General features: G+C 43.6%; 3 protein-coding genes across 3 annotated transcripts; 1 reads left to right on the top strand and 2 right to left on the bottom strand.

Annotated features, from left to right (window-relative positions):
• LOC138948472 (putative leucine-rich repeat-containing protein DDB_G0290503) lies at positions 1–1,916 on the bottom strand. The gene is made up of 2 exons (XM_070320025.1): positions 1,780–1,916; positions 1–1,291 (listed from the first exon to the last, which is right to left on the bottom strand). Exons 1-2 carry the CDS (start codon positions 1,867–1,869, stop codon positions 59–61), a joined length of 1,323 nt encoding a protein of 440 aa, XP_070176126.1. The 5' UTR covers positions 1,870–1,916; the 3' UTR covers positions 1–58.
• Positions 1,917–9,005: 7,089 nt separating this feature from the next.
• On the bottom strand, positions 9,006–10,990 carry LOC138948469 (uncharacterized). The gene is made up of 2 exons (XM_070320023.1): positions 10,806–10,990; positions 9,006–10,320 (listed from the first exon to the last, which is right to left on the bottom strand). Exons 1-2 carry the CDS (start codon positions 10,893–10,895, stop codon positions 9,064–9,066), a joined length of 1,347 nt encoding a protein of 448 aa, XP_070176124.1. The 5' UTR covers positions 10,896–10,990; the 3' UTR covers positions 9,006–9,063.
• A 6,278-nt stretch (positions 10,991–17,268) lies between these two features.
• LOC138948501 (uncharacterized) lies at positions 17,269–19,043 on the top strand. Its single transcript, XM_070320055.1, has 3 exons — positions 17,269–17,358; positions 17,842–18,326; positions 18,364–19,043. The coding sequence occupies exons 1-3, from the start codon at positions 17,269–17,271 to the stop codon at positions 18,986–18,988; spliced, it is 1,200 nt and encodes a 399-aa protein (XP_070176156.1). The 3' UTR covers positions 18,989–19,043.
• The last annotated feature ends 6,432 nt before the right edge of the window (positions 19,044–25,475 follow it).

Raw genomic sequence — 25,475 nt, 5'->3', positions numbered from 1 at the left:
CACACCTGACATCAGTTTTACTCCAGATGTTGTGACTGACAAATCAGAACCGCGACTGTCACTTGGAGCAAACCGCGCACGTGACAACTTTGTTGTTGACATAGGGCGTGCAAGGCAGGCTGCCGCACTGCGTCACAGTGTAGTACAACAGTTTGCTGTCTTCAATAGCATCGCCATGAACGTTGTTCTCCAGCCTAGAGTCCACACAGATGAACTCAGAACCAGCAGTGTTCCCGTGGTGTCCCGCCATAAGGAAGCCGGAGTACTGCAGGTGCCAGCCAGGTGTGCAGACGTTGGTCCCGGGGATCATGACTGTCGTGGACAGCGAGGGTCGACACACGGCACACACCGGGTCTTTGTTCTGATGAGAGTCGTAGGTTTTGTACTCACCACCGTACAGGTGTGCCGCGTTGATCGAGACTACGAGATCGCTGAAGACAGGAGACATGGTCAGACACAGGTAGTTGATGGCAGCACCAGTACGCAGATACCACGAGCCGCCCACGACGCCCGAGTAGACGGTGTGAGAGAGATTGCTGCACGTGGAACTGCCCCAGTGAACGAAGGTGGAACTCTGAGCGTCTTGGATAGCCAGGTCCTGCTGTCTGCTGCTGTTCTGCAACGTCTGTATGTCGCCACTGGTCTGTATCTTCAAGGCGTTGATATCGTTCACAGTCTGTGTCTTGAAGACCTGGATGTCGGCCCCCATCTCCGTCACCCGCTGAGTAATTTGACTCACCACCGCTTGCAACGGCTCTTCGTCTTCAGAACGAGGAATGACGTCATGGGATGCTGAGTCAGAGGTCTTTCCTAGGAGGGGTGTTTCGGACTGTGACATATCTGTGGCATGACGGAAGTTCTCGCTTGGAAAGGACTGGGGTGGGGCATGTCTGGTTTTCTGTTGCTGAATGGATCTCCCCCGCTGTTCCAACAAAGCGCCTTGTTCTTGGAGCAGGCTTTCTTGGTGAGACAGCTTCTGGTCTTGATGCCGAAGTAAGTCTTCTTGGTCAGACACTTTCTGCTCCAGTTGACGATGCGAGCGTTCTTGGAATGATAATTTCTGTTCTTCTTTATGAAGCAGATGTTCTTGGTCAGATAGTTTCTGTCCCTGTTGTTGCAGCAAGCTTGTCAGGTCGGCTAGCTTAGCGTCTTGTTCTCTGAGCAAGGAAGCCCATTTATCGTCTTGTTCTCTCAGCAGGGAGGGAGTTGTAGATTCTTGTTCCCTCGGCAAAGAGGCCAGTTTATCATCTTGTGTCCTCAGCAGAGAGGCCAGTTTATCCTCCAGTGGATCCTGCCAGAAAGCAAGGCTCATCAGTAAACTTTGATTCTGTCAGTGTCGTTGGTTTTATTGGCGTGAACGAGTTGCGTCCCTTGGAAGCAGTGAAACACCTTGCCGCTGATCAGGTAAGACACGCGATCACTGCGTCATAGTGAATAATGAGGTCTGATATATGTTTTGCGATGTTTGCTCAATATGATGCCCTATATTTTAGAAGAAAAAGGTTAATCGGAGATCATTTTTCACTGCCGCCATTATCGCTTTCCTGCACTGATCAGCGGCAAGGTGTGTTTGCCTCAGTTGCGAATTGGGGATAACAATAATTCAAGTGATATTTTAATTTAGCGCTTTTTAATCAAATGACATGTATCACACAAATGACGTTGCAAAAAGTGATAAAAACTCAGTTTTTCATTTACGGAACTGACGCTGTACCCAAACTTAAACTATGAATTGGGCCACCGGGCTGATCAACACGAGAGCAAATCGATCGTACTCACGTTTTGGGTGGTTGCGGTGTCTGGCACTTGTTTAGCAAATCCCAGACATTGGCAGAAAAAGACGACGAAGAGAATGGCAACGACCAGCATGATGCCAGTGTGTGTTCAAGACTGTCGCTGTCAGAGTGAAAGACAGAGATCTTGTGGCACCATTCCACCAAGCTTAAAGGTGCTGTCTTCCCGTGTACACGATCATGTTCTTTACCACGGGTCTGTCTAGGATTGTGCGGGGGATAAGGCAATCATTCAATCTGGACATAATCAAAAAAACAAGAAAGGTAGGTTGTTGGAACGTTTGTTATTGACAAAACAATACATTCACAAATATATCGACAGACAAACAATAACGTAAACTTATCTGGCAATATGGACATATGCAACAGACACGTCAACAGCCTGGCTGCTTTTCGCGCAGAGTGGGAACTTTTTGTTGAATTAATTTCGTTACTGACACAATTGTTAATCAGATAAAAATAACAAGTCGCGTAAGGCGAAATAATAACATTTAGTCAAGCTGTCGAACTCACAGAATGAAACTGAACGCACTGCTTTATTCACCAAGACCACATGTACTCGTAGTTCCGTCAGTCCACCGCTCGTGGCAAAGGCAGTGAAATCGACAAGCCATGCAGAATAGTGCGGTAGTGGTCGCGCTGTGCTGCATAGCACGCTTTTCTGTACCTCTCTTCGTTTTAACTTTCTGAGCGTGTTTTTAATCCAAACATATCAGATTTATATGTTTTTGGAATCAGGAACCCACAAGGAGTAAGATGAAATTGTTTTTAAATCGATTTCGGAAAATTAATTTTAATCATAATTTTCATATTTTTAATTTTCAGAGCTTGTTTGTAATCCAAATATAACATATGTATATGTTTTTGGAATCAGAAAATGACGAAGAATAAGATGAAATTGTTTTTCGATCGATTAATAAAAAAATAATTTTAATTAAGTTTCCGATTTTTAATGACCAAACTCATTAATTATTATTTAAGCCACCAAGCTGAAATGCAATACCAAAGTCCGGCCTTTGTCGAAGATTGCTTTGCCAAAATTTCAATCAATTTGATTAAAAAATGAGGGTGTGACAGTGCCGCCTCAACTTTTACAAAAAGCCGGATATGACGTCATCAAAGGTATTTATTGAAAAAATGAAAAAACACGTCCGGGGATATCATACCCAGGAACTCTCATGTCAAATTTCATAAAGATCGGTCCAGTAGTTTAGTCTGAATCGCTCTACACACACACACGCACAGACAGACACACACACACACACACACACACACACACACACACACACACACACACACACACACACACACACACACACACACACACACACACACACCACGACCCTCGTTTCGATTCCCCCTCTATGTTAAAAAATTTAGTCAAAACTTGACTAAATGTAAAAATGGGAAAACAAATAAGTTTCGCTTGGCACAGATTGCAGCATGGCCAGGGATCGCGAACCGGCACGGTTGGCCTAATGGTAAGGCGTCCGCCCCGTGATCGGGAGGTCGTGGGTTCGAACCCCGGCCGGGTCATACCTAAGACTTTAAAATTGGCAATCTAGTGGCTGCTCCGCCTGGCGTCTGGCATTATGGGGTTAGTGCTAGGACTGGTTGGTCCGGTGTCAGAATAATGTGACTGGGTGAGACATAAAGCCTGTGCTGCGACTTATGTCTTGTGTGTGGCGCACGTTATATGTCAAAGCAGCACCGCCCTGATATGGCCCTTCGTGGTCGGCTGGGCGTTAAGCAAACAAACAAACAAACAAACAAACAAACAAACAAACAGGGATCGCGCTAGATTGATAACAGACACATCATGGAGCATACTGACTTTTGGCTATCTTTTATAAAAGAGGATTTTTTTCAATGCCAGTGCTGCAATAATCACAAAACGGCAGCTTCTACGTTTAATGTGTTTGAAAGCCGAGGGCAGGCATTATTATTTTCAATTTAGGAGAACATTTGGCTCATTACTATTGTGCATGCACGCACTCACGCACGTACACACACACACACACACACACACACACACACACACACACACACACACACACACACACACACACACACACACACACACATAAACAACGCTTCGGCGAGATTTCAAATGCGTCAAATACGCAAACATTGTGCGTCAGTGTGATACCTGCTAGACTCTTTAGAATGTGTGTATGTGTCCAAGCGAACGGGTCATTTTATTTCAGGTGAAAGCTTGCATGGATCTATGGAGGTGTCCGCCATTGTAAACACTGTAAGGAATGGAGCTTTTGGTATATGACTTGTGTTCAGGTGAAAGGATTCTCTTCCTTCAGGTGAAAGCTTGCATGGATCTATGGAGGTGTCCGCCATTTTAAACAATGGAAGGAATGGAGCTTTTGGTATATGTGTCCAGGTGAAAGGTTTCTCTTCTTTCTGGTGAAACTCAACTCAACTCAATGCCCGGCACTCCTGTCAGGGTATGGGCCGCCAACAACAGCTCTCCAGAGTCCTCTGTCCTGGGCCATCTTTTCTATCTGACTCCAGGTGTAGCCCATCTTTCTGGTGTCGGCCTCTGGTGAAAGCTTGCATGGATCTATGGAGGTGTCCGCCATTGTAAACACTGGAAGGAATGGAGCTTTTGGTATATGTGTCCAGGTGAAAGGATTCTTTTCTTTCAGGTGAAAGCTTGCATGGATCTATGGAGGTGTCCGCCATTGTGTGTTGTGATCGTGTGACTGTGTGTATGTATGTGTTTGTGTACAAGTGTGTGTGCGGGTGCGTACGAGTTTGTAGAATGCTCTTGGTCTTGATACACGCGCATGTGTTATCTATCCATGACCTTTTAAATCATGCCTGTGTGCCATTATTACCCACTCAATCTGAATATATTTTATTGCTTTTAGTTAAACTGAGATAGAGAGAGATGGCGAGTGAGAGTGAGAGAGAGAGTGTGTGTGTGTGTGTGTGTGTGTGTGTGTGTGTGTGTGTGTGTGTGCGAGTGTGTGTGTGTGTGTGTGTGCGTGTCTGGAGGTCTGTGTGTGTGTCTGTAAGTGTGAGTGCTGCGAGAGACGCTCAGGATGTTTACATGCGTTTTAATGCAATTCTAATTCTAAGTTTACAGCAAATATGAAGCGGGCTAGAGTTATTAGTTTTAAGTGCAATCGTCTAATTCTTAATACATGTGATGTTTTTATGTCTGTGATCGCCTGACACTGTAAGGCAATTTTCCTTGTTTTTATGAGGACAGTAAACATTTTGAGTCTTTGAGTCTTGTAAACACTGGAAGGAATAAAGCTTTTGGTATATGTGTCCAGGTGAAAGGATTCTCTTCTTTCAGGTGAAAGCTTGGACACATCAGTACTAGAAAAGGGAGGCTTCTTTAACGCCGTGTTGTATTTTTTCTGTTTTGTTTTCTTAAAAAAACACTATTTTCAGAGATACGCAGAGTATTGTTTTCTAAGCAGCTTGTGCATTTCTCATAACCTTCCTGTAAATGCAAAAGTTTGTGACCTTTGGAAATTAAGTGCGTGTCTTTTGCGTGCGAGCGTGAGTGCAGGTATCCATGTGTGCGTGCGTGCGGGTGTGTGTGTGTGCGTGCGTGCGTACGTGTGTGTGTGTTCGTGCTTGCGTGTGCGTGCGTACGTGCGTGTGTGTGTTCGTGCTTGCGTGCGTGCATGCGTGTGTTCGCGTGCGTGCGTGTGTGCACACACGCACACACATTTTGTTGCAGTCCTTGAATTAAAGCGGAGAAAATGAATACTAAAAAAAAAGAATTTTGATGAAAAGAAAAGCGAATTCAAAAACAAAAACACCTCAAAACAAAAACCTGAATGGAATGACGATGTATGACAGACACCCAGCAGTACCCACCAAACAAAGCACCACAGAGAAATACAAAAAACTCAAGGGAATGACGATGTATGACAGACACCCAGCAGTACCCACCAAACAAAGCACCACAGAGAAATACAAAAAACTCAAGGGAATGACGATGTATGACAGACACCCAGCAGTACCCACCAAACAAAGCACCACAGAGAAATACAAAAACCTCAAGGGAATGACGATGTATGACAGACACCCAGCAGTACCCACCAAACAAAGCATCACAGAGAAATACAAAAACCTCAAGGGAATGACGATGTATGACAGACACCAGGCAGTACCCACCAAACAAAGCATCACAGAGAAATACAAAAACCTCAAGGGAATGACGATGTATGACAGACACCAGGCAGTACCCACCAAACAAAGCATCACAGAGAAATACAAAAACCTCAAGGGAATGACGATGTAGCACAGACACCCAGCAGTACCCACCAAACAAAGCATCACAGAGAAATACAAAAACCTGAAGGGAATGACGATGTATGACAGACACCCAGCAGTACCCACCAAACAAAGCATCACAGAGAAATACAAAAACCTCAAGGGAATGACGATGTATGACAGACACCCAGCAGTACCCACCAAACAAAGCACCACAGAGAAATACAAAAACCTCAAGGGAATGACGATGTATGACAGACACCCAGCAGTACCCACCAAACAAAGCATCACAGAGAAATACAAAAACCTCAAGGGAATGACGATGTATGACAGACACCCAGCAGTACCCACCAAACAAAGCACCACAGAGAAATACAAAAAACTCAAGGGAATGACGATGTATGACAGCCACCCAGCAGTACCCACCAAACAAAGCATCACAGAGAAATACAAAAACCTCAAGGGAATGACGATGTATGACAGACACCCAGCAGTACCCACCAAACAAAGCACCACAGAGAAATACAAAAAACTCAAGGGAATGACGATGTATGACAGCCACCCAGCAGTACCCACCAAACAAAGCATCACAGAGAAATACAAAAACCTCAAGGGAATGACGATGTATGACAGACACCCAGCAGTACCCACCAAACAAAGCACCACAGAGAAATACAAAAACCTCAAGGGAATGACGATGTATGACAGACACCCAGCAGTACCCACCAAACAAAGCATCACAGAGAAATACAAAAACCTCAAGGGAATGACGATGTATGACAGCCACCCAGCAGTACCCACCAAACAAAGCACCACAGAGAAATACAAAAACCTCAAGGGAATGACGATGTATGACAGACACCCAGCAGTACCCACCAAACAAAGCATCACAGAGAAATACAAAAACCTCAAGGGAATGACGATGTATGACAGACACCCAGCAGTACCCACCAAACACAGCATCACAGAAAAGTACAAAAACCTCAAGGGAATGACGATGTAGCACAGACACCCAGCAGTACCCACCAAACAAGGCATCACAGAGAAATACAAAAACCTCAAGGGAATGACGATGTATGACAGACACCAGGCAGTACCCACCAAACAAAGCATCACAGAGAAATACAAAAACCTCAAGGGAATGACGATGTATGACAGACACCCAGCAGTACCCACCAAACAAAGCATCACAGAGAAATACAAAAACCTCAAGGGAATGACGATGTATGACAGACACCCAGCAGTACCCACCAAACAAAGCATCACAGAGAAATACGAAAACTCAGTAACATCAACACAAAGTTAATCTGCATGACCAGTACACTATGTTTTTATTAATGATGCTGATAAATACGCTTTGTTCTTGAGCATTTAATGAAAAAATAACGTCCTTGATAATTGTGTATGATAAACAAACAAAAACCAGGCCGCGGCGACTCGTCTTCGGAATGTGTGATACACAGGAGAAATAAATCATTCGAAGAAATCGAAACTTGCGCAAACTATTTATTAGCCACGTACGCTCCATCTCTGCATTTGTTTTCTCATCTGTTTGAACTGTTTGGCTGAATTGTTTGGTTTAAAACCATTACACACGGACACGGCTCAACGTGTGTCGTAAGCTTAAGATGTTTGTTCTTAGCAGGTATTAATGTAGACTCATCTCTGCATTGTGTTCCTAATTTGCAATTTAAAACTGCTTTTATTTAATAACAAGCACACACACAAGCAAACACAAAGCAAACACACAAGCAAACACACACACACCCTCACACTCACACACACACACACACACACACACACACACACACACACACACACACACACACACACAAGCAACGCTTCAGCGAGTTTTAAAATGCGTCAAATACACAAACATGGTGCGTCAGTGTGATCCTCGCTATACTTTTTAGAATGTGTGGATGTGTGCAAGCGAACGGGTCATTTTATTTCAGGTGAAAGCTTGCATGGATCTATGGAGGTGTCCGCCATTGTAAACACTGGAAGGAATGGAGCTTTTGGTATATGTGTCCAGGTGAAAGGATTCTCTTCTTTCAGGTGAAAGCTTGCATGGATCTATGGAGGTGTCCGCCATTGTAAACACTGGAAGGAATGGAGCTTTTGGTATATGTGTCCAGGTGAAAGGATTCTCTTCTTTCAGGTGAAAGCTTGCATGGATCTATGGAGGTGTCCGCCATTGTAAACACTGGAAGGAATGAAGCTCTTGGTATATGTGTCCAGGTGAAAGGATTCTCTTCTTTCAGGTGAAAGCTTGGACACATCAGTACTAGAAAGGGAGGCTTCTTTAACGCCGTGTTATATTTTTTCTGTTTTTGTTTGTCGTTTGAAAAACCTATTTTTCAGAGATAAGCAGAGTATTGTTCTCTTAGCAGATTGTGCATTTCTCATAACCTTCATGAAAAAGCATAAACGTTTTGTTCCTTGGAAAATAAGTGCTTGTCATTGGCGTGCGTGCGTGAGTGGCAGGTATACGTGCGTGCGTGCGTGCGTACGTGCGTGCGTGTGTGTGTGTGTGTGTGTGTGTGTGTGTGTGTGTGTGTGTGTGTTTGTGTACATTCATTTTTGCATTTGGTTCCTCATTTGCGAGTTAAAACTACTCCTAAAACTGCACCCAGCAAACACACAAGCAAACTCACAACTAAGCACACACACACTACACACACAAACACACACAAACACAAACACACACACACACACACACACACACACAGACACACACACACACACACAGATACACACACACACCCACACACACCCACACACACACACACACACACACACACACACACACACCCACACACACACACACACACACACACCCACACCCACATACACTCATACACACACACACACACATTCACACACATACACACACACACACACACACACACACACACACACACACACACACACACACACACACACACACACACACAGAACCACACCTGACATCAGTTTTACTCCAGATGTTGTGACTGACAAATCAGAACCGCGACTGTCACTTGGAGCAAACCGCGCACGTGACAACTTTGTTGTTGACATAGGGCGTGCAAGGCAGGCTGCCGCAACGAGTCACAGTGTAGTACAACAGTTTGCCGTCTTCATCAGCATCCCCACGAACGTTGTTCTCCAGCCTAGAGTCCACACAGATGTACTCAGAACCAGCAGTGTTGTCGTAGTGTCCCTCCATAACGAAGCTGGAGTGTCCCGCCATAAGGAAGCCGGAGTACTGTAGGTGCCAGCCAGGTGTGCAGACGTTTGTCCCGGGGATCATGACTGTCGTGGACAGCGAGGGTCGACACACGGCACACACCGGGTCTTTGTTCTGATGAGAGTCGTAGGTTTTGTACTCACCACCGTACAGATGTGCCGCGTTGACCGAGACTACGAGATCGCTGAAGACAGGAGACATTGTCAGACACAGGTAGTTGATGGCAGCACCGGTATGCAGATACCACGAGCCGCCCACGACGCCCGAGTAGACGGTGTGAGAGAGATTGCTGCACGTGGAACTGCCCCAGTGAACGAAGGTGGAACTCTGAGCGTCTTGGATAGCCAGGTCCTGCTGTCTGCTGCTGTTCTGCAACGTCTGTATGTCGCCACTGGTCTGTATCTTCAAGGCGTTGATATCGTTCACAGTCTGTGTCTTGAAGACCTGGATGTCGGCCCCCATCTCCGTCACCCGCTGAGTAATTTGACTCACCACCGCTTGCAACGGCTCTTCGTCTTCAGAACGAGGAATGACGTCATGGGATGCTGAGTCAGAGGTCTTTCCTAGGAGGGGTGTTTCGGACTGTGACATATCTGTGGCATGACGGAAGTTCTCGCTTGGAAAGGACTGGGGTGGGGCATGTCTGGTTTTCTGTTGCTGAATGGATCTCCCCCGCTGGTGCAACAAAGCGCCTTGTTCCTGGAGCAGGCTTTTTTGGTGAGACAGCTTCTGGTCTTGATGCCGACGTAAGTCTTCTTGGTCAGACACTTTCTGCTCCAGTTGACGATGCGAGCGTTCTTGGTATGATAATTTCTGTTCTTGTTTAAGAAGCAGATGTTCTTGGTCAGATAGTTTCTGTCCCTGTTGTTGCAGCAAGCTTGTCAGGTCGGCTAGCTTAGCGTCTTGTTCTCTGAGCAAGGAAGCCCATTTATCGTCTTGTTCTCTCAGCAGGGAGGGCGTTGTAGATTCTTGTTCCCTCGGCAAAGAGGCCAGTTTATCATCTTGTGTCCTCAGCAGAGAGGCCAGTTTATCCTCCAGTGGATCCTGCCAGAAAGCAAGGCTCATCAGTAAACTTTGATTCTGTCAGAGTCGTTGGTTTTATTGGCGTGAACGAGTTGCGTCCCTTGGAAGCAGCGAAACACCTTGCCGCTGATCAGGTAAGACACGCGATCACTGCGTCATAGTGAACAATGAGGTCTGATATATGTTTTGCGATGTTTGCTCAATATGATGCCCTATATTTTAGAAGAAAAAGGTTAATCTGAGATCACTTTTCACTGCCGCCATTATCGCTTTCTTCCACTGATCAGCGGCAAGATGTGTTTGCCTCAGTTGAGAATTGGGGATAACAATTCAAATGATATTTTAATTTAGTGCTTTTTAATCAAATGACATGTATCACACAAATGACGTTGCACAAAGTGATAAAACCTCAGTTTTTCATTTACGGAACTGACGCTGTACGCAAACTTAAACTATGAATTGGGCCACCGGGCTGATCAGCACGAGAGCAAATCGATCGTACTCACGTTTTGGGTGGTTGCGGTGTCTGGCACTTGTTTAGCAAATCCCAGACATTGGCAGGAAAAGACGACGAAGGGAATGGCAACGACCAGCATGATGCCAGCGTGTGTTCAAGACTGTCGCTGTCAGAGTGAAAGACAGAGATCTTGTGGCACCATTCCACCAAGCTTAAAGATGCTGTCTTCCCGTGTACACGATCATGTTCTTTACCACGGGTCTGTCTAGGATTGTGCGTGTGATAAGGCAATCATTCAATCTGGACATAATCAAAAAACAAGAAAGGTAGGGGAAAGGCTCCTAATATGGACCGGCTCCTAATATGGACCACGTCCTGTTCTGACAAACTAACGGCGCTAGAGCGCTCAAAACAGTTTCATTCGCTTTATTCACCCTCTCTGGATAAGTTGCACATGTCAAAACAGTTGCAGAAACACAAACCTCAAAACTGTTAGGCTTTTTCGCTTTTTTCACTTTTGGCAGCGTTCACTCTAAATTTGCCGCCTAAAACAGACTCGTTTCTGTCCACAGCCAAAGCTTTCATAACACAAAAATGGCTATATATGACAGCTAAGACAGGATTTGTTACATTTTAACAGTGTGTACCCCGAGTTTCTACTGCAAACAAACAATATAACAGCAAAACCTCAAAGTATGTGTGAGTCCCCTAATATGGACCCCCTTCAACAAATCGAAGAAAATAAAAACTAAAGGCAATTTTAATTAATTCATTAAGAAGCTTGCTGAAAATAACCTATAACTAGCCCTCGAGATTTCAAAAAAATATAACAAATAGTCTCTTTTTTTGGGAAGTTGATAATTTCACTTATTTTCACTCTGTTTTTGATAAGCTTCTTCAGTTTCCTGGTGTGCTTCAAATAATGCTCTCATCAACCCGAAAAAGCTAAATCTAAAGCATATTTGAATTAGTCTGACTTGCACACTAAGTTGTATCATGTTATTTTGAAGTATAGGGGGCTTTTTACAGTGATTCGTGAAGGCCGCTTCACTGGTCCATATTGGGCGCCCAGGCTCCTAATATGGACCATTTGTGATTTTTTTCTGTATTTAATTTTTGCTGAAGGTCTATCAAAGCTATTTCACTCTAATTAGGCCTAACTGTTAAACTAAGAGAGAAGGACTACCAACCACAAAATGAAACTTCTTCGCAAGAAAACAAGCTAGTTATCAGCAATAAACAAAAAGTGGTCCATATTAGGGGCCCTTCCCCTAGGTTGTTGGAACGTTTGTTATTGACAAAACAATACATTCACAAATATATCGACCCAACGGTCTTTTAAGTGCACAGACAAACAATAACGTAAACTTATCTGGCAATATGGAAATATGCAACAGACCCGTCAACAGCCTGACTGCTTTTCGCGAAGAGTGGGAACTTTTTGTTGAATTAATTTCGTTACTGACACCATTATCAATCTGATAAAAATACAAAATGGGCAAACAAATTCCGCTCGTCACAGATTGCAGCTAGGCCAGGGATCGCGGCGCTAGCTTGATAACAGACAACAACAAAAATGAGAAACAAACAAGTCGCGTAAGGCGAAATTACTACATTTAGTCAAGCTGTGGAACTCACAGAATGAAACTGAACGTAGTCCGCCGCTAGTGCAAAAGGCAGTGAAAGTGACGAGCCTGTTTGGCGCGGCAGCGGTTGCGCTGTGCTTCATAGCACGCTTTACTGTAGGGAAAGGGCTCCTGATATGGACCGGCTCCTAATATGGACCACCTACGGTTCTGACAAACTAACGGCGCTAGACCGCTCAAAACACTTTCATTCGCTTTATTCATCCTCTCTGGATACGTTTCACATGTCAAAACAGTTGCAGAAACACAAACCTCAAAACCGTTAGGCTTTTTCGCTTTTTTTGACTTTTGGCAGCGTTCACTCTAAATTTGCCGCCTAAAACGGACTCGTTTCTGTCCACAGCCAAAGCTTTTATCACACAAAAATGGCTATACATGACAGCTAAGACCGTGCTTGTTACATTTTACCAGTGTTGATCCCGAGTTTCTACTGCAAACACAAAATAATAGCAAAATAACAAAGTATGTGTGTGTCCCCTAATATGGACCACCTTCAACAAATCGAAGAAAATAAAAGCTAAAGGCTATTTTAATTAATTCATTAAGAAGCTTGCTGAAAATAACCTATAACTAGCCCTCCAGATTTAAAACAAATAAAACAAAAAGTCTTCTTTTCGTGGAAGTTGATATTTCCACTTATTTTCACTCTGTTTTGGATAAGCTTGTTAAGTTTCCTGGTGTGCTTCAAATAATGCTCTCATCAACCCAAAACATATACATTTATAGCATATTTGAAACAGTCTGACCTACAGGCTACACACTAAGTTGTATCATGTTATTTTGAAGTATAGGTGGCTTTTTACAGTGATTCATGAAGGCCTCTTCACTGGTCCATGCTCCTAATATGGACCATTCGTGATTTTTTCTGTATTTAATTTTTACGGAATGACTATGATAGCTAATTCACTCAAATTAGGCTTAACGGTTAACCTAAGAGTGAAACTTCTTCGCAAGAAAACAAGCTAGTTATCAGCATGAAACAAAAAGCGGTCCATATTAGGAGCCCTTCCCCTACCTCTCTTCGTTTTAACTTTCTGAGCGTGTTTTTAATCCAAACATATCATATCTACATGTTTTTTGAATCAGGAACCGACAAGGAATAAGATGAAATAGTTTTTAAAACGATTTCGGAAATTTAATTTTGATCATAATTTTTATATTTTTAATTTTCAGAGCTTGTTTTTAATCCAAATATAACATATGTATATGTTTTTGGAATCAAAAAATGACGAAGAATAAGATGAAATTGTTTTTGGATCGTTTAACAAAAAAATAATTTTAATTACAAGTTTCCGATTTTTAATGACCAAACTCACTCATTAGTTTTTAAGCCACCAAGCTGAAATACAATACCAAAGTCCGGCCTTCGTCGAAGATTGATTTGCCAAAATTTCAATCAATTTAATTGAAAAATGAGGGTGTGACAGTGCCGCCTCAACTTTTACAAAAAGCCGGATATGACGTCATCAAAGGTATTTATCGAAAAAAAGAAAAACACATCCCGGGATATCATACCCAGGAACTCTCATGTCAAATGTCATAAAGATCGGCCCAGTAGTTTAGTCTGAATCGCTCTACACACACACACAGACACACACACACACATACACCACGACCCTCGTCTCGATTCCCCCCTCTATGTTATGTAACCGTGTGCCGAAACACTACGATCACCTCGGGAAGCGAAGTGCAATCAAACAGGATTGAAAATGTTAGGGCTAATTTCTTAGCCCTATAAAAACTGTTATGCAAACCCGAAGGTTTCCATGAACATACAGACAATCGGAAACCACCAGACCCCATCACAAACAGAACTCTACAATCCACAGGTGTTGACTTAAAGGCCAACAACTCGGGTGCAGAGTCTGCTGTGAAAGGAGCGGTAGCCTCCCCTGTCACAATCGCCCCCGTTTGAAATGAACTTCGTCGCGAAGTTCCGAACCGGGGGACCACTGTCCATCCCAAGTTCGCAGAATGGGAACAGCACGAAAATGTTCAGTGGTCATATTATGCCATTACCTGAACATATCATGCCGAGTCCCATCCTGCTCGCAGCGCCAGATGTAACCGAGTGCCGAAACACTACGATCACCTCGGGAAGCGAAGTGCAATCAAACAGGATTGAAAATGTTAGGGCTAATTTCTTAGCCCTATAAAAACTGTTATGCAAACCCGAAGGTTTCCATGAACATACAGACAATCGGAAACCACCAGACCCCATCACAAACAGAACTCTACAATCCACAGGTGTTGACTTAAAGGCCAACAACTCGGGTGCAGAGTCTGCTGTGAAAGGAGCGGTAGCCTCCCCTGTCACAATCGCCCCCGTTTGAAATGAACTTCGTCCCGAAGTTCCGAACCGGGGGACCACTGTCCATCCCAAGTTCGCAGAATGGGAACAGCACGAAAATGTTCAGTGGTCATATTATGCCATTACCTGAACATATCATGCCGAGTCCCATCCTGCTCGCAGCGCCAGATGTAACCGAGTGCCGAAACACTACGATCACCTCGGGAAGCGAAGTGCAATCAAACAGGATTGAAAATGTTAGGGCTAATTTCTTAGCCCTATAAAAACTGTTATGCAAAACCGAAGGTTTCCATGAACATACAGACAATCGGAAACCACCAGACCCCATCACAAACAGAATTCTACAATTTTCTTTTCATGTTTGCTTGCTTTTCATTTAAACTGTACCCTCTCCAATCACTGGAGACAGACAGTATTCCTCAGATTTGAACAGGAAATTTTTTTCCACCGTACACTCGTTCATTAAACGTTCAGGCCGCTTTGGGTAAATCAGAATAAATGCTCTACAAGCCGGACAACAACTTTAACTTCTGCACATCTCCTACCCATCCCTCTTCTTTTATTCATCTTCTTTCCCTCCTTCCTTCCTTTACTGTCTTTCTTTATCATCATTATGCAACGTTCATTACGTTATTAATAGATTTGGTTTATTGAGACAAATTTTTCAGCCGTTACCGCCTTATGTTGTACTGTCATGCAGGAACACCACTATAAGCTTCTAGCTTGTTGCTGTTTCTGTGAACTTTGTATACATGTCATGATTGTAACCTTTGTTAAAATAAACTTATGTTTAAACCAATTCTACAATCCACTGGTGTTGACTTTTAAAGGCCAACAACTCGGGTGCAGAGTCTGCTGTGAAAGGAGCGGTAGCCTCCCCTGTCACAGTTAAAACATTTAGTCAAAACTTGACTAAATGTAAAAACAAAACAAAAACGATTTAGGAACACGCAACGACGTCACAGAAGGCACGTCATGCAGCGTACTGACTTTTGGCTATTTGAACAACCTTTTATCAATAGAGGATTTTTCTTATGCGTTTAATGTGTTTGAAAGCCGAGGGCATGCAATTTTCAATTTAGGAGAAAAATTGGCACATTATTATTGTGTATAATAATAAAGTAGATGTGTACTGCCGGGCAGTACATACCCCAAGCGAAGTCGTCCATCTGTGTGTACATGATTCTCTCTCTCTCTCTCTCTCTCTCTCTCTCTCTCTCACATATACCAAACGCTTCATTCCTTCCAGTGTTTACAATGGCGGACACCTCCATAGATCCATGCAAGCTTTCACCTGAAAGAAGAGAATCCTTTCACCTGGACACATATACCAAGAGCTTCATTCCTTCCAGTGTTTACAATGGCGGACACCTCCATAGATCCATGCAAGCTTTCACCTGAAAGAAGAGAATCCTTTCACCTGGACACATATACCAAAAGCTTCATTCCTTCCAGTGTTTACAATGGCGGACACCTCCATAGATCCATGCAAGCTTTCACCTGAAATAAAATGACCCGTTCGCTTGGACACATCCACACAGATTGTAACAAGTCTGGCGAGGATCACACTGACGCACAATGTTTGCGTATTTGACGCATTTGAAATCTCGCTGAAGCGTTGTTTATGTGTGTGTGTGTGTATGTGTGTGTGTGTGTGTGTGTGTGTGTGTGCGTGTGTATATATATACGTGCGTGAGTGCGTGCATGCACAATAGTAATGAGCCAAATGTTCTCCTAAATTGAAAAAATTAATGCCTGCCCTCGGCTTTCAAACACATTAAACGTAGAAGCTGCCGTTTTGTGATTATTGCAGCACTGGCATTGAATAAAATCCTCTTTTATAAAAGATAGCCAAAAATCAGTATGCTCCATGATGTGTCTGTTATCAATCTAGCGCGATCCCTGTTTGTTTGTTTGTTTGTTTGTTTGCTTAACGCCTAGCCGACCACGAAGGGCCATATCAGGGCGGTGCTGCTTTGACATAAACGTGCGCTACACACAAGACAGAAGTCGCAACACAGGCTTCATGTCTCACCCAGTCACATTATTCTGACACCGGACCAACCAGTCCTAGCACTAACCCCATAATGCCAGACGCCAGGCGGAGCAGCCACTAGATTGCCAATTTTAAAGTCTTAGGTATGACCCGGCCGGGGTTCGAACCCACGACCTCCCGATCACGGGGCGGACGCCTTACCACTAAGCCAACCGTGCCGGTTCGCGATCCCTGGCCTAGCTGCAATCTTTCTGCCAAGCGAAACTTATTTGTTTTCCCATTTTTATTTTTATCTGATTGACATTGGTTTCAGAAACGAAAATAATTCAACAAAAAGTTCCCACTCTGCGCGAAAAGCAGCCAGGCTGTTGACGTGTCTGTTGCATATGTCCAGATTGAATGATTGCCTTATCCCCCCCACAATCCTGGACAGACCCGTGGTGAAGAACATGATCGTGTACACGGGAAGACAGCACCTTTAAGCTTGGTGGAATGGTGCCACAAGATCTCTGTCTTTCACTCTGACAGCGACAGTCTTCACTGAACACACACTGGCATCATGCTGGTCGTTGCCATTCTCTTCGTCGTCTTTTCCTGCCAATGTCAGGGACTTGCTGAACAAGTGCCAGACACCGCAACCACCCAAAACGTGAGTACGATCGATTTGCTCTCGTGTTGATCAGCCCGGTGGCCCAATTCATAGTTTAAGTTTGCGTACAGCGTCAGTTCCGTCAATGAAAAACTGAGTTTTTATCACTTTTTGCAACGTCATTTGTGTGATACATGTCATTTGATTAAAAAGCACTAAATTAAAATATCATTTGAATTGTTTTCCCCAATTCTCAACTGAGGCAAACACACCTTGCCGGCACAGATCAGTGCAGGAAAGCGACAATGGCGGCAGCGAAAAGTGATCTCCGATGAACAATTTTCTTTAGAATAGGGCATCATATTGAGCAAACATCGCAAAACATAATATCGGACCTCCCTATTCACTATGACGCAATGATCGCTTGTTTCCGCTGATCAGCGGCAAGGTGTGTTTCACTGCTTCCAAGGGACGCAACTCGTTCACAGCTAATAAAACCAACGACAGAATCAAAGTTTACTGATGAGTCTTTCTTTCTGGCAGGATCCACTGGAGGATAAACTGGCCTCTCTGCTGAGGGAACAAGAATCAACAACGGCCTCTTTGCTGAGAGAACAAGATGACAAATGGGCATCCTTGCTCAGAGAACAAGACGCTAAGCTAGCCGACCTGACAAGCTTGCTGCAACAACAGGGACAGAAACTATCTGACCAAGAACGCTCACATCGTCAGCTAGAGCAGAAAGTGTCTGACCAAGAAGATTCCCTTCGGCATCAAGACCAGAAGCTGTCTCACCAAGAAAGCCTGCTACAGGAACAAGGTGCCAGGCTGTCCTTCCAAGAAGCCTTGTTGCTGAAACAGGGGAGAACCATTCAGCAACTGAAAAACAGACATGTTCCACCGCAGTCCTTTCCAAGCAAGAACTTGCGTCATGCCACAAATATGTCACAGCCAGAACCAGCCCTCCCAGGAAAGACCTCTGACTCAGCATCCCATGACGTCATTCCTCGTTCCGATGACGGAGGGCCGTTGGAAGCGGTGGTGAGTCACATCAGTCAGCGTGTGACGGAGATGGGGGCCGACATCAACGCTTTCAAGACCCAGACCAGTGGCAACATCCAGACGTTGCAGAACAGCAACACACAGCAGGACCTGGCTATCCGAGACGCTCAGAGCTCCACCTTCGTTCACTGGGGGCAGTTCTACGTGCAGCAATCTATCTCACACCGTCTACTCGGGCGTCGTGGGCGGCTCGTGGTATGACCATAGCGGTGCTGCCACCAACTACCTGTGTCTGACCATGTCTCCTATCTTGAGCGATCACGCAGTCTCAGGCAACTGGGCCTATCTGTACGGTGGTGAGTACCAAACTTCCGACTCTCACAACAACAAAGACCCGGTGTGTGCCGTGTGTCGATCCACGCTATCAACGACAGTCATGATCCCCGGGACCAACGTCTGTACGCCTGGCTGGCACCTGCAGTACTCCGGCTTCCTCATGGCGGGACAAAACGACAACACTGCTGGTTCTGAGTACATTTGTGTGGACTCTAAGCTGGAAAACACTGTGCACGGTGATGCCAATGAAAACGGAGTTCTGTTGTTCTTCACTGTGACTCAGTGCGGCAGCCTCCCGTGCTCGCCCTATGTCAACAACAAAGTTGTCACGTGCGCGGTTTGCTCCAAGTGACAGTCGCGGTTCTGATTTGTCAACTACAACATCTATAATAAAACTGAGGTCACGTGTGGTTCTTTCTGTGTGTGTGTGTGTGTGTGTGTGTGTGTGTGTGTGTGTGTGTGTGTGTGTGTGTGTGTGTGTGTGTGTGTTTGCTTGTATTAAATAGGAGCAGTTTTAAATCGCAAATTAGGAACACAATGCAGAGATGATTTCTACATAAATACTGGCTAAGACACAAACAAACATGTTAAGCTTACGACGCACGTTGAGCCGTGTCCGTGTGTAACGGTTTTAACCCGATCAATGAATTCAGCCAAGCAGTTCAAACGGGTGAGGAAACAAATGCAGTTCTGGATGGAGCGTAAGTGGCTAATAACAAATAATTTGCGCGAGCAACACCTGTAATTATGTCAAGAATGAACGGAGGTGATTAGCCATTCGTGCACACCTGTGTGACATGTTACGCTTCACTGAATACGTGGCGTCTGCAGGGTGTTTTTCCCACGCAAAAAAAACCGCTACGCTCTGATTGGTTGCGTATGCATTTTAAGTCGAGTCTATTGTGGTTTCCAGTTTGACTTTTTTTTGTTGCTTGTTTGTTTGTTTGTAATGCTAGAGTGTGTGGGGGGGGGGGGGGCACGTTAAAGTTGGGTAAAGGGCTTTGTGATTGTGTGTGAGAGAGAAAAGTGTGTGTGTGTGTGTGTGTGTGTGTAGTGTATCAATGTCTGTCAGTGTGTGTGTCTGTCTTCCTTCTGTGCGTGAGTGACCCAAGTGATTTTTCAAAACACTTGAATACAAAATAATAAAGTAGATGTGTACTGCCGGGCAGTACATACCCCAAGCGAAGTCGTCCATCTGTGTGTACATGATTCTCTCTCTCTCTCTCTCTCTCTCTCTCTCTCTCTCTCTCTCTCTCTCTCTCTCTCTCTCTCTCTCTCTCTGTCTTAAAATGTGTCATCGATGACGTGTTTTCATACTTGCTAATGCGGCAGGCTAATCATGACGTCAAATTGAAACTTCTTGAAGTCTCTCAGAAAGGGACATGAAAACCATGTGGGGGTTACTGGTTTGGGCTGAAAAAAAACCCAACTCCACCTAAAATTCAAGCGCCTATGGGGCTGAATTATGCAGCATAAATTGTGAAACATCAGGATATCTCACACTTTCAATTCTGCCATCATGTCAAATCTGACAACAAACCTACCCACAAAATGTCATAAATATCGGTGTAGAATTGAGACTTAACGGTTTTTAACTGCCAAAAATAAGTTTTTTTGACTGGAATAGTTTGTCTTGAAATTCAGTTTGGGACAACGGACCCACCCACTAAATTTCATAAAGATAGGTGAAAATTTAAATGTAACGGTTTTTAACTGCCAAAATTATGTTTTTCTTCTGGAAAAGTATGGAGTGAAAATCAGTTGGGGACAACGAACCTACCCACAAAATTTCATAAATATCGATGAAGAATTGAGATTTAACGGTTTTTAACTGCCAAAAATAAGGTTTTTTGTCTGGAAAAGTATGTCTTAAAATTCAGTTTGGGACAACGGACCCACCCACTAAATTTCATAAAGATAGGTGAAGAATTGAAATTTAACGTTTTTTAACTGCCAAAATTATGTCTTTCTTCTGGAAAAGTATAGAGTGAAAATCAGTTGGGGACAACGAACCTACCCACAAAATTTCATAAATATCGGTGAAGAATTGAAATTTAACGGTTTTTAACTGCCAAAATTATGTTTTTCTTCTGGAAAAGTATGGAGTGAAAATAAGTTGGGGACAACAAACCTACCTTTAAAATTTCATAAGAATCAGTGAAGAAATAGGATTTAACGATTTTTTAACAGCCTTGACACTGAACATTTCGTAAATCATTGGTGATGTCATCATAACCCAGTCGTTGTAGTTGTCGTCGTAGTTGTTGGTGTTGTTGTTGTCATGTTCGTTGTCGTGATTGTTGTTGTTCTCGTGTTGTTGTTTTTGTTGTTGTTGTTGTTGTTGTTGTTGTTGTTGTTGTTGTTGTTGTTGTCGTCGTCGTCGTCGATGTCATTTGTTGTTGTTGTTGTTATCGTCGTCGTCGTCGTCATCGTCGTCGTTGTCAGAGGTTATTTCTAAAGATTTCATTGATAGTCTTTGTTCTCGTCACCAAGACTTGCTAAGAACAAGCGTGGAACAGCAAGAGTTCCAAGTACAAGATTAGAACAACTCATTACATCATTACCAGTACGTCATTTGTATTTAGAACACACTTTAGAAAAAAACTCTTCAGCTACAAACCAGTCACCCTCACATGTCGGAGGTGTTTGTCTAAACCACTTACTGAAATGTTTTGAGGTTTAATGACCATACACATGTTGAACCGGTGAGTGTCTTCCGCTGCTTAATTCGCAAATAACTATTTTATTAAAGTCCGCTTGAAACGCTCAAAGATGAAATTCCATGTTAAAAAGTGACAAAAGTTTCACATTTTCCCGTTGTAACAGCTTCCGATGATATTATATGAAAATTCTGATCCTCTGAGAGGATTCCCCGAAACAAAATCAGTTTGTACGCCTAATTTTAATAGAATTGTCCAAACAGTGTCGCTAATATTGTGCTAAAAGATGAATTCTAGAACAATGTTCACAGACAGACACCACTTGGCAAAAAAATTTTCAGTGCTGGGAGATGAAAAAAAAAACTACCTCGCTACGCGCGGGCTTCGCCCGCGCTCCGCTTGGATGTTGTTGTTGTTATCGTCGTCGTCGTCGTCATCGTCGTCGTTGTCAGAGGTTATTTCTAAAGATTTCATTGATAGTCTTTGTTCTCGTCACCAAGACTTGCTAAGAACAAGCTTGGAACAGCAAGAGTTCCAAGAACAAGATTAGAACAACTCATTACATCATTACCAGTACGTCATTTGTATTTAGAACACACTTTAGAAAAAAACTCTTCAGCTACAAACCAGTCACCCTCACATGTCGGAGGTGTTTGTCTAAACCACTTACTGAAATGTTTTGAGGTTTAATGACCATACACATGTTGAACCGGTGAGTGTCTTCCGCTGCTTAATTCGCAAATAACTATTTTATTAAAGTCCGCTTGAAACGCTCAAAGATGAAATTCCATGTTAAAAAGTGACAAAAGTTTCACATTTTCCCGTTGTAACAGCTTCCGATGATATTATATGAAAATTCTGATCCTCTGAGAGGATTCCCCGAAACAAAATCAGTTTGTACGCCTAATTTTAATAGAATTGTCCAAACAGTGTCGCTAATATTGTGCTAAAAGATGAATTCTAGAACAATGTTCACAGACAGACACCACTTGGCAAAAAAATTTTCAGTGCTGGGAGATGAAAAAAAAAACTACCTCGCTACGCGCGGGCTTCGCCCGCGCTCCGCTTGGATAATAATAATAAGAACATTTATATAGCGCTAAATCAAAAACTTTCGTTAAAAAGGCTTGCTCTAAGCGCTTGACATCTAAACTAAAACGTCATTCACACTCTTTCATTCAGTATAGCACCATTCACACAGTTGTTATTCTGTACAAGACAATAAGTTAGTCTAACATTTAGAATGTTCATAAGATGAAAACAAGAGAAAACCAGACTGATTAAAACAACTGCTTAGTGCTAACAAAGCATGAATCTTAATGATAACGTAATACATATTTAACTGTTAAGACCATAAAAACCTATATGCTAAAATAACTTCGAACTATTTGTATGCAAATATGGAGACACATACACACACACTGGCACACACACGCGCACGCACATATACACCCACGCACGCTCGCTCGCACGCACGCACGCACGCACACAGTCACACATAAACAACTCTTCGACTAGATTTCAAATGTGTCAAATACGCAAACATTGTGCGTCAGTGTGATCCCTGCTCCCTGCTAGACTTGTTACAATCTGTGTATGTGTCCAAGCGAACGGGTCATTTTATTTTAGGTGAAAGCTTGCATGGATCTATGGAGGTGTCCGCCATTGTAAACACTGGAAGGAATGGAGCGTTTGGTATATGTGTCCAGGTGAAAGGATTCTCTTCTTTCAGGTGAAAGCTTGCATGGATCTATGGAGGTGTCCGCCATTGTAAACACTGGAAGGAATGGAGCGTTTGGTATATGTGTCCAGGTGAAAGGATTCTCTTCTTTCAGGTGAAAGCTTGCATGGATCTATGGAGGTGTCCGCCATTGTAAACACTGGAAGGAATGGAGCGTTTGGTATATGTGTCCAGGTGAAAGGATTCTTTTCTTTCAGGTGAAAGCTTGCATGGATCTATGGAGGTGTCCGCCATTGTAAACACTGGAAGGAATGGAGCGTTTGGTATATGTGTCCAGGTGAAAGGATTCTCTTCTTTCAGGTGAAAGCTTGGACACATCAGTACTAGGAAAAGGAGGCTTCTTTAACGCGACGTGGTATTTTTTCTGTTCTTTTATTCTTAAAAAACCCTATTTTCAGAGATAAGCAGAGTGTTGTTTTCTTAGCAGATTGTGCATTTCTCATAACCTTCCTGTAAATGCATAAGTTTGTGACCCTTGGAAATTCAGACCTAATATATACTGCCATATAAGACGGCGTAAAAACACCGTACTGAAGATGGCAGGCAGTAAAACTATCCAAAAAATAAGAGATCCATATTGATCACATACACACACTCACATACAACATCTTTTGTTCACACGCAGTCTTACTTCTGAAGCAATGGAAAGTACAGTACAAATCTCAAAGGACAGACACGAGAAACATCCCATGACACACCTTACTCTACCACACACACCTCTAAAGCAATTGCCGAGCCGCGTTCAGTCCGGACCATGGCGGACGGAACAACAACAACAACAACAACAACAACAACAACAACAACAACTTCTTCTTCTTTGTTCATGGGCTGAAACTCCCACGTTCATTCATGTTTTTGCACGAGTTGATTTTTACGTGTATGACCGTTTTTACCCCGCCATTCAGGCAGCATACAACAACAACAACCACAACCACCACCATAACAACAACAACAACAACAACAATAACAACAACAACAGCAACAACAAATACAACAACAACAACAACAACAACAACAACAACAACAACAACAACAACAACAAGTCTTACGCTACGGATACAAGAAAACAAGAAATGCAAAAGCGGGACCGTCGCTTTAAAGACGGTGGCAAATAATGATGACAGTGCAGGTAAAGTAATCCTCCTGGGAACCAAGCGACGGTGGCCGCCCCCCCTCTGTCGCCTTCTGTCTAATTACCCGCGTAAGTGACGCAAAGTAGGAAGTTTAATATGACGTCTTCAAAACGACTTGCACCAGACATAACTACGCGCTGCTAGATTTTTTCAAGCTCACGAGATATAGCTGATTTTGTTCTTCTTGACTCCGTACTCTTTCGACAAATATTGACCATCTTGTAACACGGCAAAGACAGAATAAGAAATCGTCAACAATGACAGGCAAACCGTAAAGCAGTCATGTCAGCTCGCTCGACAAAAAGCAGTTTCAAGTCAAACCGAAGACCCACATGGACGCTGTTGTGTTGACGGTGGGCGGAGGGTATCATGTGAAACTTTCATGCATAGTAGCTGAAAAGCTGTCACCCCGAGTGAAGGCGTTTAACTTTTGTCTCGTTTTGTTGACGGAGTGAAACTATCGTCATTATACCAGACTAACTATCGTCATTATACCAGACTAACTATCGTCATTATACCAGACTAACTATCGTCATTATACCAGACTAACTATCGTCATTATACCAGACTAACTATCGTCATTATACCAGACTAACTATCGTCATTATACCAGACTAACTATCGTCATTATACCAGACTAACTATCGTCATTATACCAGACTAACTATCGTCATTATACCAGACTGTAACGTGTCCTCCACAGACTCTGGTGGTACAGTGTGAAAAGCAAGGATCGTGTCTAAGATGCACTGAGGGTGAATTAAAACTTGCTCTGACATCAAAGAACAAAGTGTAGTCGCAGCTGATTTATGATCATGGTTATACAAGGTCGGAGACCGGCTCAACAATGCTACCGATTAAAACTACCCCCCCCCCCCCCCCCAAAGCATTCGTAATGCACCCTGAATAGAGATGACAGTGTGTGTGTTACACTGACACACACGGGCAGGTAGACAAACAGGCTGACAGACACGTCTCTTCAAATAAGAAAGGGTGGAGTGTGTGTGTGTGTGTGTGTGTGTGTGAGTGTGTGTACGAGAGATAGATAGAGAGAGAGAGAGAGAGAGAGAGAGAGAGAGAGAGAGAGAGAGAGAGAGAGAGAGAATTTGTTTGTTTGTTTGCTTGCTTGCTTAACGCCCAGCCGACCACGAAGAGCCATATCAGGGCGGTGCTGCTTTGACATTTAACGTGCGCCACACACAAGAGAGAAGTCGCAGCACAGGCTTCATGTCTCACCCAGTCACATTATTCTGACACCGGACCAACCAGTCCTAGCACTAACCCCATAATGCCAGACGCCAGGCG

Source organism: Littorina saxatilis, linkage group LG15 (assembly GCF_037325665.1).
Source record: "Littorina saxatilis isolate snail1 linkage group LG15, US_GU_Lsax_2.0, whole genome shotgun sequence".
Taxonomy (NCBI): domain Eukaryota; kingdom Metazoa; phylum Mollusca; class Gastropoda; order Littorinimorpha; family Littorinidae; genus Littorina; species Littorina saxatilis.
Note: the sequence above shows the minus strand (reverse complement) of the source record. Positions and strands in the feature narration are given on the sequence as shown.